The sequence below is a fragment of the Heliangelus exortis genome, chromosome Z (genome assembly GCF_036169615.1).
Source record: "Heliangelus exortis chromosome Z, bHelExo1.hap1, whole genome shotgun sequence".
In the NCBI taxonomy this organism is placed as follows: domain Eukaryota; kingdom Metazoa; phylum Chordata; class Aves; order Apodiformes; family Trochilidae; genus Heliangelus; species Heliangelus exortis.
The window spans coordinates 38217338-38234523 of record NC_092454.1 but is presented as its reverse complement, the minus strand read 5'-3'; the positions used below and the strand labels follow the sequence as shown (position 1 = coordinate 38234523).

The 17186-nt window shown below is 36.2% G+C and overlaps 1 protein-coding gene across 1 annotated transcript; it reads right to left on the bottom strand.

Annotated features, from left to right (window-relative positions):
• On the bottom strand, window positions 1-15857 carry ANXA1 (annexin A1). The gene is made up of 13 exons (XM_071730488.1): window positions 15705-15857; window positions 12390-12466; window positions 10266-10389; window positions 9502-9596; window positions 8483-8596; window positions 7826-7916; window positions 6839-6918; window positions 5822-5878; window positions 4437-4530; window positions 3789-3884; window positions 2714-2772; window positions 1626-1748; window positions 1-363 (listed from the first exon to the last, which is right to left on the bottom strand). Exons 2-13 carry the CDS (start codon window positions 12453-12455, stop codon window positions 304-306), a joined length of 1059 nt encoding a protein of 352 aa, XP_071586589.1. The 5' UTR covers window positions 12456-12466; window positions 15705-15857; the 3' UTR covers window positions 1-303.
• Between the last annotated feature and the right edge of the window lie 1329 nt (window positions 15858-17186).

Genomic DNA, 17186 nt, shown 5'->3' with positions numbered 1-17186 from the left:
TTCTACACAGATTCATTTTTTATTTTTAAAAATTTATTTACTTTGCTTAGGTTAAAACTTTGGCTTTTTCAAGATTAATCAAGCAAATAGAAAACTGGGGGCCTTCTCTAACTTTGGATAAATAATGGCCCAGAGAAATATTTATGCCATTCAGAAAAAAATACATACCAGGTTAGCGATTTTTGACATAACACATACAATTGCAAAAATCTCACTGTGTAAGCCTGTATTTTATATAGACAGCTGAGGCAAATATAAAGATTTCCAGAAAGAAGGCTTGAGCACGTTTCAGGAATATGAAACTTAGTTATCACTTCCACATAAAGCCACCAGGATGGTTTCATAATCCCCTTTGAGTTCATCCTGTCAATTTAAGTACAAAAAATGACAATTGTTAGTCTAAGGTGAAATAAATTTCAGTAAGTATTCAATATACATGTTCCAAACATCAAACCTGCAAATAAGTAACTTAATCACCTGATAATACGTATGTGTTAACCATAGACTGAGCTTTAACTGAATACCATCACTGACTTGAATCAGTGGTAGATGTGACTAATTAAAATTCTGGACAGTCTCATTCCAAAAATAAAGAAGAACTGTCCACCCAGGAACTTTAGCTTTTGTTCTCCAGATAAAGTAATAGCTCTTGCCTTCACCAATGATATCCAGTATTACACTATGCACATTGTATATAGGATTATCTCAAACACAGGCTAACGGTACAGTGATATTCAGTTCACCAGAAGACTATACTTATTTAACTGAGGAAAAGTGTATAATATGGATTAAATATGCATTGTAATTATTTCATGCTATTTTTTTCTCAAATGTAATGTTCTTTCTAGACACATATGAATAATTTAGTGTAACCAAGCTATACGTCAAGCCTTTTACATGCTATCATGACTTTGGAACACAATGAGGTGATGTAATTACATACTAAACTAGAGATCACACACTCATGTAGAAGAATAAAAGTGATCTTTGGCACCTAGCTGAAAAAGTAGTTTTTTTTTGGTTTGGTTTGGTTTGGTTTGGTTTTATTTATTATCTAGCATTGCCTCCTAGCCTGAACAAAGCTGCTTTCCCAGCTTAGTTTTCTTGGTTTTAATTTTCTGGAGAATACATTGGGTAGTCTGTCATCTTTAAGAGGTTATTTTTATTTAAGTCTCCTGGAAAGCAGGCCAAATAAATTTCAAATTAACGTGACATGTACAGAAGTGCCTGCAGTGTTAAAAGCCAATAGACAGGTTGCATGAAATATCTCCCATGGAGCTGTCAGTGTAAAAATTTCTACTCTCCTGCCAAAGTACCTTTTGTCTTATCAAGCACAGGAACTTGTGAGACACTTTAGTCTCCATTCAATTATTGGGTTTTACAGTAAGATGCTATCCTGTGACCTTACCACTACTGACACATTGCATAGTTTTTCTGACAGAAACATTACCCCAGGAAATTAATTATTTCTACCACCATGGGGGTCGTTGGGAACCTGAGTTACTCAGCTAGAGTGAGTTACTCAGGGCAGACTGGTGACAGAGAAATGGTTAACAAACCCTTGCTGATCTTCCAAAGTCATTTGATTGTTTTACATTTCATACACCATCTGAGAGAAAACTTACCATAATGGCTTGGCGGAGAGAGATGCCATATAGCTTCTTGTAGTAACCTTTAATCTCATTCATATCCACTTCATGGCGTGAAACCATGATTCTGATCAGCTCTTTGTGCCGTGTCCCAAGGCCCTGTTATTAGGAAAAAGAAAGAAGAAATAAAATAAAATAAAATAAAATAAAATAAAATAAATAAAATAAAATAAAATAAAATAAAATAAAATAAAATAAAATAAAATAAAATAAAAACAACAAAACCTAAAACATCTTAAATCAAGGTTCTGTGTGTTGATTCATCAGATTTCTTAGTGGGCTTGCAGAGCTCACATTCTATTCCTTTAACAGTTCTCATGAGGGTATCCTTTTATATTGCCCTTCTCTTCCCTATAAACACAATTCGCGTCAGACTACCTCCACCCCTGGATTTCTTTTACACACATTTCTTTTAGCTGTTTTCTGAAAGGAAACATGTCATTCACTGTGTTTGCTATGCACCAGAGACAACCTAAATTTCATTGTTTGGTTTTTTATTTATCAATTTAATTTATTTTTAGGAGTTCAATGAACTGAATTTTCATGGTGAGTCACTCAATTTTTCACATACTGGTCCTAATTAAGTCACAGATGTTATGAAAATATCTGCATACAGGCGTATTTTGGGATCTCTATCTGCCACACTCAACTAAGGTTCCAAATTCTCCAGAAGGACTATGATTTAGTTGTCAAAAATTGGGCTCTACGAGGTTCTTGTCCAGATTGTAATTGCTTTCCTATTTACTTTTCACTAATGTTTTGGGATTTCATTAAAAAAATGAGAAGTTCCAGTAAGATGTCTGTCTCTGTCGAGAGTAAAAAATATATGTGTAGGTGAACAGATGCTTTTTTGAACCCTCAATAGCAAACAGACAGCTCCTTCTATGGAAAGAAACTCAGTGGTTGCAAAGGAAAGAGAAGAGGGTGAGAAAGATATACATTGAACTTTTTTCTGCAGTCCTTTTTCTCTCACACAAAGGGCTTAGAGAGTTCTAGCTAGCTTGTTATTTTTCATCCTACAAAGCTCTTTATGTTTATAAAGAGAAGTTCTTTCTTCAGGTTACCTTCATCGCCAAGTGCAGTTTTTCAGCAAAGTAAGCTGGCTTGCTCGTGGCACACTTCACTGTAATGAAACAGTGAAATAAGGTCATATGTGTTCTACAAGTCACAAGTAACAAAAAACACAAAAAACCCCAAAAACTCTTCAAAAGAAGTTTTAGTGTTTTAGCAGTTTTACCAGCATATTTTGTTCATGTACTTCTTTGTTACCTGTCATCAAAGCATGTAACAGTTCCTTTCTTCTGTCTATTCAGAAAACAATTCAGTCAGGGAAGAAGTTACAAGACTGGGCTCCCTCGTTTACTACCACAAAATTAAGAAAGGTTCAGTTTCCAAGAAGAAAAATGTGAAAGCCTTTGTGTCTTCCACAGCAGAGCGAAAGGTTATGATCTGATGTTTTGTAAATCGAGTGATTCTTAAGAGAGATCTGATGGGACTCGTCCCCTTATATTAGGTATACTTGACTGTGATACAAAAACTGAGAACAAGATGGTCGTCTGATTTTTTTTTCATCCTTGATCCACTTATAAGAGTGATTTAGTGAGTCATTGCCTCACCTTATTATTCATAAAGGGCCTTAATATACATTTGTATGGTAAACCTTGTAAGAATCACTTTCTTGATCAAAACTGCAAAAAGAAATTTTTGTATTTTTAATACTAATTTATTGTAATTGTCTTTGAAACCCAAAATTTAGATAAGATTGAGTTTGATTATTGTTTCTTGAAGACAAGCTCAAAGTATTGTTTTTTTGATATATATTATGCCTGTTCTGACAACTTGTTTTGTCATATTGTCATATTGACTTTCCATGAAGATATTGTGTTGACAACACATCTGTTCTCCTTGAAAGACCTTTTTACTAATCAGGAGAGATATTTCTACTCATTCATTGGCTTTAACTGACTTTAATAACTCAACTAAACATTTATGTTCAGACTACATTTTCCAAAGTATTATTTAGCAAGTTTCTCAATGAAGCCCACAATGGCTTCCTATCAGAGCAAGTATGAGAGAAATAAAGGTAGGCTTTCAAATGCTCAGAAAACACTCTACATTACAATCTGTAAGACCACTTACCAAGGGCGGTCAGGCAGTTCTCAATATCCCCTTTCAGCTCCAAATCCAGTACTTTGTTCATGTCATGCTTGCTGTATTTGGTGTACTTCTGGAAGACTAAGCCAGGGAATAAAACTCAGTGAACAGTGATGAAAGTATAGCGTTCTTCCTTCAGTGACTGTGCCTTATTCTGTGTACATTGCTGCAACCTTGTGGGCAGAATAGACTGATGGAATCAGCATAAAGAATAGGACTTCTTTAGGATGGTAGGATTTGTGTTTCCACTGATAGGTACAGGGACAGTCCAATGACTCCACTTGGGCCTGTGACATTAGGTGATGACTCTTCACCCAGGGAAAACTGGCTGAGGAGCAAGGTCATGTTGGGAAGCATTCAGAAACCCTGCCACACTTATCCCTCAGCATTGTGATCACTAGCTGTGTGAGACTTTGGAGTAATAGTTCTGTTAACAATCCAAGCAATATTGCTCATTACTAATGTGGCATCCATGCTGCCAACTGCTTTCTTGGTCATTAAGCATATGTCCAATTAACAAAGACCTTTGTAGCAGTCAGAGTCATGCCTTGATAATCTTTATCTGCCTGACTCCAGCAGCTGGCCATGTTCAACATACAATTCCCATGAAGCAAAAAGTTTAATCCAACCTACCTCTTCGGAGATGTGGGTAGCTTCTTGCAGTAAGAATAGTAACAAACACATTAATATCTGTTCCTTTCTTTTTCTCTCCTGCTTCATACAGGGCCTGTCATAGAAAATAAAGAAATAATTTTTTTTCTGTCAGGAAAATAAAGTAGTAAAATTAACATCAGCATAGTAAAATACACACAGAACTACTGTACTTCTGAGGCTACCAGACGAAGGCAGGCCATTGCTTTTCAGTAATGAACAACAGCCCTTTACACAACCTGTAAAAAAACTTTAGCTCTATCAAGTAATACTTCCTACTTCACTGATGTTATAATAGTAGCTAGAGAACACTATGAAGCTACAAAATATATCTTCAGACATTATATGATCACCGTTGAGCTATACTGGGTAAATTACACTCTTGAAAGAAGATATGTGTCATATGCCATGATATGCTTAGAAGAAACATGGGACCAGCAACCTTTCTTCAGATAAACAAAATTTTCACTGATATTAACTGGACGAATGTGAAGGAGGAGTCTAGGCATTAAGAACAGGAGTCACAGGAGTGACTTTAATGAAAAGTAAGAAGTGAATGAATCTCCATCATTTCCCTCACCTCCTCCAACCTCTCTAGAAGTAATAAAGACCTTCACAGAGATGCAAGATTTAAAAAAACCTGCCTCTGCACCAGGAGAATCAATATGGAACTTTTGAGCTTAGTCAGGCTATTAATTCACTGTCCTTTCATATTTAGGGCTGACTACAAAACTAAACTTCTTATGTAGCAGGAGTAAAAGCAGGATTGCTTGCTGGCCCTTCCATAGTGGGACTTTAAAAAAATCAATTTAAAGTCAATCTACATTTAAATTGTAACAGTAATCTAAGATTTTATAGGTGAAAACTCAAAAAAAACTGTTAAGGTTTATCAACATTTTAATAAAAATAGTCACATTAATGGTGGAAGCAATAAGGAAGAATAAAATCAGATGTTTATTTTAGAATTAGTCAGAAAATTACTGTTAGGTTTAGCCAATAATCTTGAACATCTCTCTACTCTGAAGCTATTGGTATAGCTAACAAAATCCAGTCTTCACCCTCATCAAGCTATGGTATCTGGTTCTCCGTATACATAGGTACTCTTGTCTCTGAGTTCAAGAACTGTGTTATAAACTGAAGGAAGATTGTATCAAAGCTAGACATAAGGTGAAGATTTAATTTCCTTCAGATAACAAAGCTTACATGAACTCTGTAAAATATTATCCCCTCAGAAAAGATCTCTACATAATACAAATCTCTAATATGTCTGCAACGTAGAAGATTCAAGTAGAATATTTGCAGCCAGAGTTTGCAACCTCAAGTAAGACAGATGAAGAAGCTCTGCTAAGAGTCAAGTATGATCTTACCCTGGCATCATTGTCAGCAAGGTCATCATTCACATGAACATCTTCACATCGGTCACCCTAAATAAATAAATAAATAAATAATATTTCAATGGTACTCACAAGCACTCAGTTCACCAAAAGTCAGCATTTTAGAGTTCCCACCTACCATTCTCATACATAACATAATACATATTTGCAGATAGACACAGTAATTTTAATCATTCTGTGAATAAAGCTGTTGTATTCTAAGACCACCAATAACTTCTTTCTGAAGCCTTACATTAAAACCCTCTATGTATTGTTTTGTAATATGGAATATGTGAAGGCTTGGAAGGCTTGGAAGATGTGACGTTTTCCCTGATGGCCATTCAATAGACTTTTCAAGTCAGTTTGAACCAAAAAAGTGAAAATCAAATTGACCTATGTGGATGTTAATAAAAAATAATCCATCAAGAATGTACAAGCTTCAGATACACATACTCAATAATCATGGAATCATATACTTATGCATTTTTGTAAGGGGCTTGTAAGGGCTTGTAAGAGCGGCTCCAGTGTTTAAACTCACCTGCTTTTAAACATAAATTCACAAATCACTTGGTCTATTTGTTAGCTCTCTGTCCTTGTCCCTTTACCTAAATGCTAGAAACATACCTTAAAAGTGATTCAGAAGTTTTGCTTCTTTAATTGTACAGATTTGCTTTTTTCCTATTTTTAGTCAATTGACATAACAATATCCTGTTGTTTTTTCAAGTGTTTACAGAGAGTTATTACAGAACACAAGACTTAAAAGTAAAACTGATAAGTAGTAAACATCACTGGGTTTTAAAATTTAGAGATAAAATCTCACATAGCTTGTTAAGAACTATTTCATACTGTGGAAGATATGTAAATAAAAAAAAAAAAAAAAAAAAAAAAAAAAGAGCAAGGAAAGAATTGGTAGCTAAAGTCTTAATTATTGCATGGCTTTCTCTGGAACTGTCTTGACAACATGAATTTTTTTATTATGGGTAGTGTCATTCAAAATGCTTAAGCACGTACCTTGGCTAGAGCAACCAAAGCCTTCTGAAAATCCCCAGATGTGTCAGAGATAATGTCTTGCGTCAAATCTCTCTTCAGCACTGAAATCAACAGAAGAAGATTCATTGTTTGTTTCATAGTTATCAAATACGTTGACTGGATACTCTCTAAAGGTCCCTCCTAACCCAAGCTTTTCTATGAATGCATGTTTTTTTCAGATTTTTCTTCATTTTGAACTTTAAAATGTCCACTAGAAATGCAATTTTCTTTTTTTCTCTCATTTAGCTCAAAGAGCGTGGATATATTTGTAACATGCCCTCTAATCCCTGAGATGTTCTGTGAAATTGCAGGCCAAAGCCAAAATCTGCAAAATCTGCAAAAGTCCTTCTCTGTGGCTTTGTGGGTGGCATTGTCTTGGGCTCCTGCCTGTGTAAAAGGAAAACCTTGCACTTCTTCTGAGCCATTTGTCTTTCATTCTTATTTCTAGCTAGAACTGAACTCAATCACAAAACATTTTGCCTTCTAACTAACCATATGAATGGAAGTCTGTTGAAAAATATAGTCCATAATCTCATAAAACATTATTTAATCAGACAACACTGACTGACTACAGTAAACTACATATATGAGCAAGACCACTTTACATTTCAGTTACCTCTTCAAAGACTGCTTTTAGTTCACTTGTTGCTCCAACTGTTAATCTTATCTGTATTACTCTCTCAATAAGCTTCTTTTTAAGCCTAATAAGATTTTAGGTGGTAATCCAAAGTTTAGGAACAACAGAAGCAGCTAGGTTTTGAGATCTGCAGTTCTTATGGTGACAATGTGTCTTTTACCTCTGCATTGGGATGTACATAGGTCAAAAGTCAGTGTGACGCATCCTCTGCAACTCTGTTTCAATTTTATGAGAAACTTAATTTGCCTTCTACAGCTTAATCTCTGCTTCTCATATTGTATCTGCTACAGAGCCATCTCATTAATACTTCTTTCTTCCTTTCTCTAAATTACCTTCTTTGTAGTATCTGCTGGCTTCTCGGATCTCTCTGTTGTTTCTTGAGGCCAGAATCTCGATTAAGGTATCCTCATCAGTCCCAAGCCCCTAAAAAAATAATTGATTTTTTAGAAATGTTATTTTATACAACAAACCTAAAATTTAAAGGACCAGCAATAAAATGAAAATTATGGACTTGTCTTCCATGTGGAAGAAGGAAGATAAATGAGGAACATTGTGCTCCCATACAATAGTGTTATTTCAGCTCTTTTAGAATTTTTTTCACATCTAATATCACCAGTACCCAAAATAAGAACTAAAAGGAAAAAGCGGTGCAGATAAAAGACATGAAAGTAAAATTTATGAAGAAAAATATGCCCTTCCCCTTTGCTTTCTCTTACATAGATGTGTATGCAAACTCTAAGGCTTCCTATCACCACAATAGCAACCAGTTTTAAGAAGGCAGAAATTAAATTCTCACAAAAGAATACTGTTTTTAACCAATCTTCTCCAGTCCTGAAACTCAGTAGAGACTGTTGGGTATGGTTCTCAGAATCCGGATTACCAGTACAGAGTTACTGTGCAAAGTGGGATTAAAAATTAAGACAGCATCATTTAGAGGCCCTGATAACTGTGATCCATAGGCCAGTTTTTCTCAGAAGCTGTTGCCTTACCTTCATAGCGGCTCTTAATTCTTCAGCATCAAACTGAGCTGGAGTTTTGAGCAGAGCCACAACAACATCTTCCAGGTGGCTTTTCAGAACCTTTTTCAAGGATTCCTCCAGACTCTGTGACAGAAAGAAACAGTCTAAACTAATAAATAGTAGTAAGATGCTTCTCAGCTGCAGGCCAAAGTCTGATCTCCGATAAATCTTACTCATCAATCCTTTAACTACCAGACAGAATTATGAAGACCCATTAGAAATATTTGTCTCTTTTATGTTAATCAAAATGTCAGGGTTTTACAGTAAGTATATTTTACAGTAATTATTCAGGAGTGCTTTCACACCCTATTCAGGAAATCTCTCTTCAAGGAGGAAACAGTAGCTTGTATGCTAAATGTCTAATTATAATCTCAATTTAGAGTTATAGGTTCAACTGGAGAAAAACTCTCATAGAGACAAAAAGCAATTAAGATATTTTCCAGCAATATTCAGCAATTTCCAAGCTTCTCAAACCAGAAGTTTTATCCTGCAGAGGTAGAACACTTACTTGCCTATACACCTATCCCTATGCCACTATTGGTATATTTGTGGAACAGCCTAGCAGTCCTACAACTTTCTTGTATTACATAGTACTCTATCTGGACTTAAATATTCAGAGTTGTCTCCATGTCCAAGTTATCTGCCTCTCACTTTCTCTCAGCAGACTGTCTCACAGGTGGCAGTGAAAATTCTGAATTTACAGAATTTTTGGGATTTTTGGGACTTAAAGGATCTAGGGTACTCAAAAGGATAGAAACTCAGAACTCCATTTTTTTGTGTGTTTTTAATTAAAAAGAGTAGCTTCCATATTTGAAGTCTCAGCATTGGCAATACAGTTTATTAGCATTCTGTCATGATTTTCACAAACTACGGAAGACAGAAGACAGCAGCTCTTTGTTATGTGAAGCTAAAGTGGTATGTAACATCTGAGCCATGAGCAACATTGATACTCCTGGTGTAAATTTAAGTTTGCCTTGAATATACTTTACCTTTCCTTTAGCCTCCTGATAGGCAGCTTTGATCTGCTGGCGCTGATAATTTGTTCTTTTAGTCAAGATGTCAATGATAGTAGCTTCATCCACACCTATGAGTTACCAAAAAACAACATGTCAAATATATTGGAAATATTGTAGTGGTCTTGCTTATTTTGATTTCTTATACTTATTTTGATTTCTTGGCACACCAAAGATTAAACAATGAAAAAAATTTAATCATCTACTGATTTACAATGCACGGTGAAGTGAACAATACCAGTAAGCAGACCCCCATAGTACAGAGAAAGTTGGTTCTAAAATTTCTTAAAATGTTCAGAGTGCTGAATTTACTCTACAAAATAACTAAAAAAAAAAAAAAAAAAAAAAAAAAATTAGATGGCATACTCATTTAATCTCAGTAAGCTAAACTGAAAAAGGCTTCAAATGTGAACTGCATTAAAAGAAAGAAGAGCAATAGAAGTATACACAACATTATCATCATATTCACTCTCTTGTAGGAATGTTATGGACATGAAGTAAGAAGATATTAGTATGGTGTGTTGTAATATTTTTGTTGCAATATTAAAATTCTAGAGATTTTAATCTCTAGAAATTAAATTTTTACAACACTTCGTTCAATATATCAGTGAACTGTAATGTATTATTAAGGTCTGAAATTGCCAAGCTTTTAAAAACAGAGGCACCTCTCTTGCTTATTATTCTCAAAATTTCCTAAGGAAGAGTCATGATGTAGCTGCTTAAATGTTTATTCCTTTTACCCTTTGCCGTAATAGCTCTGTCCAGAGCAATAACATCAGCTGATGGATCAAACTGTTGGTGTTGTGGATGTTGCCCAGAGCCACCTTTTGAAGAATGTACTCCAGAGCCACCTTTTGAACTTTTCTGCAGAAGAGGGAAAAAAAAAAAAAAAAAAAAAAAAAAAAAAGGCAATTTTTACAAAGATGCATTAGATGCCTAAATAAACCACACATTTTGGACTGCCTATTATAGGACTATCAAGGAACACACAGTTTTCTAACTCCAAAGAACTAAGCAGACTCATAACTGGAACGCATTGGTGCATCTATTCCTTTCACATTTTTTATACTAAGTAGAGAACACTTTATTAATTATTTTAGGCATCTGAAGACCTATTTCTCAAAGTTGGGTTCCACAGGGAAATACTTCTAAACCATCATGCTAGGCAGTTGCAACTAAATTTTAAAGGCTCTGAAACCACAGTTAAAGCCTACAGGCTCTGTGAGCAAAGTACTATTAACTTCCTTACTCATCTTATGCAAACTGACTGTGGTCTGTGCTTCACAATAAAGTGACTTACCAGCTGACTCATATCTAAGGATACACGTACTTATTGCATGCAAGATCTTGGACAAGTTGAATACTAGAAGGAAGTGGAGAACTGTTACGCAGGTTTTTTGAAGCTCGAGACATTAAGCCACACTTGGCATTATCCACTGGATGCCTTTTCTAAATTCACACATAGATGGACACTCCCTAAATGTGTAAAATGCTCTGGGAGTAACTAGGGATTATGAATTCCACTATCTGACAGATTACATGTCTTAAGTAAGCAGAAAGAAAAATCAAGTTACTGGTAGGGTTTATAACCTAGCAGAATTACCTGACCACTGCCACACTCATTACCATATTCTCCAGAAGTTTTTAAATGTCTCAAAATTCCTAGAATAAATAATTATATAAAATTCCCCTTGGTATGACATATGGTGAGTTTTTAATTAAAAAAAACCAAAATGGTAGTTTAGCTAACCTTTTCCAGAATCACCAATGCACTGTCCTTTTTTTCAACAACTCATTATTTCATTTTTTTTTAAGCCCTTTGCCACTGAAGTTAAATAACGCCAGACAAATGTCAAGGTCTTCTGGATACTTGCTTTACATACAGCATTTTGTATTGAATTTTGAATGTTCCTAATGCCTGATAATTAAATGTTCAACTCTCTACACAATTATATTACTAGAAGTTGAATGAGAGTAGAGGGACTGCATCCTTACAGCACTGTCTTGAATACTTCTAAAAAAACTCACTTGTGACTTGTGTGATAAACCCATAGATCAGTGTGCTGCCTGTTTCCCAGGCACATCAAGTTAGTAGTTGTATATTGGTTTCTGTAATAAAATTATCTACTAGCAGTAGGAAACCATCTGTAACCAGCAATATAAGAATGACCTTTGGCCTTGGGAGTGCAAGGGGGATGTGACTGTGTAGCAAAAGGTTCATGCACAAAATGTTGCACAGTCAAAATTACAAAATCCACAAAAATCTAAGAAAATTTTATTTACTAAAAATTACCCCATATATTCAATTTTGTCATTATAAAAGCTCTTTAGAATCATATGTGACTACAATGTGTCTTTCTACTTTTTTTGACAGTCGCTGCAGTGTCTGAACCAACTTCATTATTCATAAAGATTCTCCATGTCATCAATGCAATAACTCTTGACTTCTCACCACAATAAGCTTCCCTACTAATCAGTGAAGAGTTAATAATTATCTGAAATGTTTTACTACATACTGTGACTCTTTGATATGAAACCTAGGACATATGACTTTTGTTCCTTCTTTACATTCCTGGACTCCAACTCATGACTTCCTGTGCCTAAGGCTAAGAGTCTCTGTTTTTCCCATATGCCTCATCTGAACATTTCTTAAACATTCACACATTTGTGCATCAGATTGGTTCATTAGAGAGGACAACTTTGAGTGAATTATATGCTACAATAAAATTGAGTAACAGTTCTGTTCTGCTTGAGATTTACCATATGTTTTCCTCTGCTGAGTATATGAAAGACATGTGGTGGTTTATGCCTTTTAATCACTTTTAAAAGTAAAGATGATATTCTCAAAAGGTGATAATACTTACAATACATTCTTCTTCCTGATTTTCCATGAACCATGCCTGTTTCAGAAATTCTGATACCATAGCCATGTTGAGAGTTTCTGGGAAGAGATGCATCAAGTTACAAAACATTTTTCATCACTTTCAGCACCAGTGAAACTCAAGGTTTCCCACTCTCAAAACCTTTTGTTTTGAACTATTATTCACAGAGATTAGTTTCACAAGCAGTTACTGACCTATTGTTCTATTTATGCTATTTGAAGCAAGGTAACTTTTATTCATGTTTGCCAAAGTAATGCAATGCTCCACAGTTGCTTGCTCACCCCTACAACATCAGCTACTTGCAGAAGTTTTGTATTAGAAATAGAACTTCAACCTAGCTGAAGTATTTTCTTATGGCATAGTATATTCATAGTATATTTCTACTGTGGCAGTATGTAAAAATTAGCATTGACTCACAAGGGCAGTCACCAAAACCAAATTGAAGTCTGCATTTCCCCATTATTTAACACATCAGATATGTCCATTCAGCTTACAAAATACTTGATTCTATGGTAAACAAATATTCTTGTCTAATCATCTACTGAGATTAGAGCTCTTGTGTCCAGATACCATGCAGAATGGTAAAAAAGTTCTAAGGTGACGTGATTTGTTATTCAACACCCAAAAATAATGAATAGGTTGCTTTATAACAATTGTGCTGCAAGGAATATTCTGTTTGCTCATAGAAATAGTGAGGCAAAAAAGAATATTAATTAATCAAATAAAATACTTTTGGTCTGCTCAAAATAGTTTTGGTTTTTTTCTTCCCCAAACACACTTTCATAGCAAACTCTAGGGAAGTTTTGTCTTTAAAGCACAAATAAAATAAAGGTAATGTCTCTTGACAATTTGTGTCTGTGAAAAGTCTAGCATGAAGATACAAAATGTGGTCCACAGTGTTGGGGAACAGATCGTATAATGTAGTTCTTGCATCCAAGTATAAGAAATTATGCTGCTTATGTTGCAAACACACTTGCCTTACAAATGGCCTGTGTCCCATAGGAAGGCCAAAGAGCAGAAATTTTAGTAGCACACACCTAAGACCAAGCAGTGTAGCTGAAGCCCAGCTACTTCTTTCCTTTTCCTCACAACAGAACTATAAAGCTCAATCCCACAATCATCTGCTAACAAAGCGGCTGCTACCTCCCACAGACCTCCTCCAGCTATCCAGTCCAGATCCACCCTTCCCCCAACTCTCCAAAGCAAGTGCCACCTACACTCTCTGAGAAAACTTGCTTTTTGTGCACTTCTCTCAGCCCCAAGGGTACAAAATTCAGCTCTTTCTGTGCTGCTAGAAAACTGAAGATGACTTCTTATTTATATGTTAAAGTAGGTCTTATCTGGGTAAATAATGGTCAGAATATTGTTGAAGTTGTAAGGATCTGCTTTGATGCACCTCACATTTATTGAGGATCAGAAAAATATATTTACCTTGCTATTAAAACCAGTATATTATCAAGCTGTTATAGTGACTCCTGTACCCACCTCATCTTGAAAGAAAAGGTATATGAGGCCAGATGAAGTGCTATAGAAGTTCTGCTGCATTTTATAAAAGCACACATCAAGGCCATATTCAACAGGATGAAAACACTTTACACTTTCTGTACTAGGTGCACTGAGTCACCAGCACTGACATGTACAGATATGTTTGTTGACTAATAGCTTCATAGAATATATAGTTGTTTAAGAAACAAGATTCAGCCTCACACCATCAGATCTGAGAAGAGGTGGGACCAAAACTGCCATGCTGTTGATAGAGTAACATTTATCAGGAATGAAGCTGGTGGAACTGGCTCCAGGGAGAACTGCTAACATCTCCATTTCTTCTGCCTGTTTCCACTCCCACCCGTCACACCCAGACCAGGACAGAAGGCTGCAAGCCTCCACTTTGTTTTATTAAGCTTCTAAACTTTTTTGTCTGTTCTAATTTAAATTAGAGATACAGTAAAATAATTCTGCACCTTAAAAACAAAGATTTTTTTTTGCTCCTTTTAAAATAAGGACACTGGCATGCAGATCCATTTCAATCTAGCAAAAAACTAATGTAATTTTAATTCAAGTCAAAGTAGGCAATGGTTCTCCACGAGAGCTGGGACCTTACTGTGCCTAAATTGTCTTGGAAAGTTAAGAAAACACCATCCATATAAAATTATTTATGTGGTTTTCAGGGACTATGGCTACCAACAGAAAAAGAAGACTGAAATCTCAGTAGGCAGACAGTTCCTTGGTAGAGGTCTTTACCAGCTCGACTCACACCTCTCTAAAATGAAAACAGCTCATGTAAATAATACCAAGATCAAGACGGGATAAATTAAGACAAAATATTATTCTAATTTAGTTTGAAAAGGACTGGAAAAACTGATGGCTTTCTGGTATATATTTTTCTTTATTTCCAAACTCTCAACAAAGTCTATGAGCAGGAAAAAAAAAAAAATTACCTACAGAACAGTGAATACAGAAGGCACTACAGAAGAGTGTGATACTTTTTCTGGCTATTCCATGTCAAGTGCCTGTTTGTACTTTTACACTACAGTCTGTTGCAAATGACAACATTTCTCCATGTTTATTTAACCACATCATGAACTGTATAAGATGACTACTGTCCAATGATAGTTACCAGGATCTTGATATAAATTAATATCATTTAAACCCATCAGAAAAATAGGCAGCAGATCCAACACAGTAATTTATTTTGTGAAAGTCTACTGGATATGACTGAAAACCCTGGAGAGGAAAACAATTTCTTCCTTGGAAATTTCAGTGGAAAGATTTTTCAGAAAAAACCCCCAATGACACAGCCCTTATGAAGTTTGCCTAAGATCTTAGTCACAAAACTGGGGTTTTCCTCAAGTCTGTGAAAAAGATTATTTTGCCTCATTTTTATCACTTTCATAAGCAACAACTTCTGTAGTGTCAAAGTAGCAAACTGTTGTTGAACTAACAGCTGTTTCTTTTTTTAAGTTTCCACACAAAGTACATTAGTTTCCAGAAACTCCAGTGCAGATTTCTGCAGCAGCCTACTACCAAGGCAAATGAGTCAGCTCCAAATAAGTTTGCTCTGAATATTTTATGTTTTTTCAGTTCTTCACATTTGTTAAATAAAGCAGTATTTTTCCAAACCCTTCTGTTGTACATGAAATATTTAAAATCTGAAATAAATTCTCTCATCCACACCCACTTTTTCCCATGCCAGCAAATCCAATACAGAAAACTGCAACAGGCCACTTGACAACTTTAGTGTACAACTCTTAAAATTTTTAAGTTTACTGACAGCAGGAAAGATTTACAGAAACCTACCTTCTTCCTCACAAATACGACTTTCAGGATGGCCCAGTCAGGAGTCAGGGCACAGAGGGCTTGCAGTGCTTTTATACTTCTGCTCTGGAGACCCCACCTAGCAACTATCGTGTTTGCACAGCCCCAGCAACCAGCTGCTCTTTGCAGCAACTATGTCTGGGTACTCTCCAAAACACAAAACCACACGAAAAAAACACATCATTGCAAAACTATGTGCTGGAGAAAGCAGGAGCAGATTTCACAAGGGAAAAGACAACAAATGAGCATGCCTTGGTAGCTCTCCTACCCTGCCATGGCCACATCCCCGGCTGTACTAAATTGCTATAGTAAATCTTTTGGTGTTGTAAGATTAAGATGTTTAAAAAAACATAGTTACTCCCTTCAGATTTTGACATGTCTGATACTACTTCAAAGTGGATATATTAAAATATGTCTTTGCTTAGTGAAACTTTGAAAGAATAAAGAGTCAACGCATCTTCCATGCTTCACTGAGCTCTGGTGGCTGTTGGCTTTGCTTTGTTTGTGCATGAGCAAGTGGCATAAATGGTACATGCCTGAAACTCAGTACTGATACCCTATGTGTGTGTGTGTATATATATATATATATATATATATAATTGTTTGGGTTTGGGTTTTTTGTTTGGTTGGTTTGATTTTGTTTTTAAACTAAACACCTGGAAAGTGGCAGGCTTTATAGAAGGGCAGGAGCTGGCACCTACATAATTAGAAAGAGATTCAGATTAAACACTGAAGTTCAAAGTGAGAGTTGTTTGCACAACATGAGGGATTTCGACAGCTTGCTAGAAGAGGTTTTCTGCAAGTACTTCCTCATCAAGGCAGCTTCCAGAGCACATACAGCACGGCACCACTCTGTATATCACTAACATCTCAGTTTGGCCTGAAACATAGTGCACAGTGAAGAAATACCACTTCCTGAATTAGAAGTATTGTGCTCTCAGATAGCTGGCACCCTGCCTCTTTTGGACCTGATCCTGCTGCAACATGCTGGTCCCTCCTGAATGAGGAGGCATCGCTGATCTGTCCCACATGAACACAGTGAAACGCTGGGTGGCAACTGTTGCAATGAATGAAATTAGGAGCTATGGGAGCAGATTACTGGGTAGCATAAGAGAAGACACTCCTGAATTCCTCACACGTAGCACATCATTGCATACACAATCCAGTATTGCTTCTGCTTTCCTCTGTTTAAAATTGCTCTGTAGGATCTGTTGGTGCTCTGAAGCTTTCCTCCCAACAGGGCTTGGTTGCAAGTGCTGGGGCACCAGCTCAGGATCAGCACAACCAAGGAGGTCCCCATCCCACCAGGACAAAGACGTACTGTGGGAGGTGGTGGCCAGGTCACCCCAGCCCTTGGACTGGCCTTCAAGTGCAGCCCCAGTGCTTGGTCCTACCCAGAGCCACCAGTCCATCATCGTGCATCTAGACTTGGACTGGCTATGGTACCTGGGCTGGGCCCAATGT

Bases quoted from the DNA above. Each gene is read 5' to 3' on its own strand.
- ANXA1 (XM_071730488.1), bottom strand. From the start codon at position 12,455: ATGGCTATGGTATCAGAATTTCTGAAACAGGCATGGTTCATGGAAAAT. The intron at 9,597-10,265 runs GTAAAAGGAATA...GGTAACTCATAG, and splicing joins CAGAGCTATTACGGCAAAGG to GTGTGGATGAAGCTACTATC. The intron at 2,773-3,788 runs GTAAGTGGTCTT...GTTTCATTACAG, and splicing joins GAACTGCCTGACCGCCCTTG to TGAAGTGTGCCACGAGCAAG.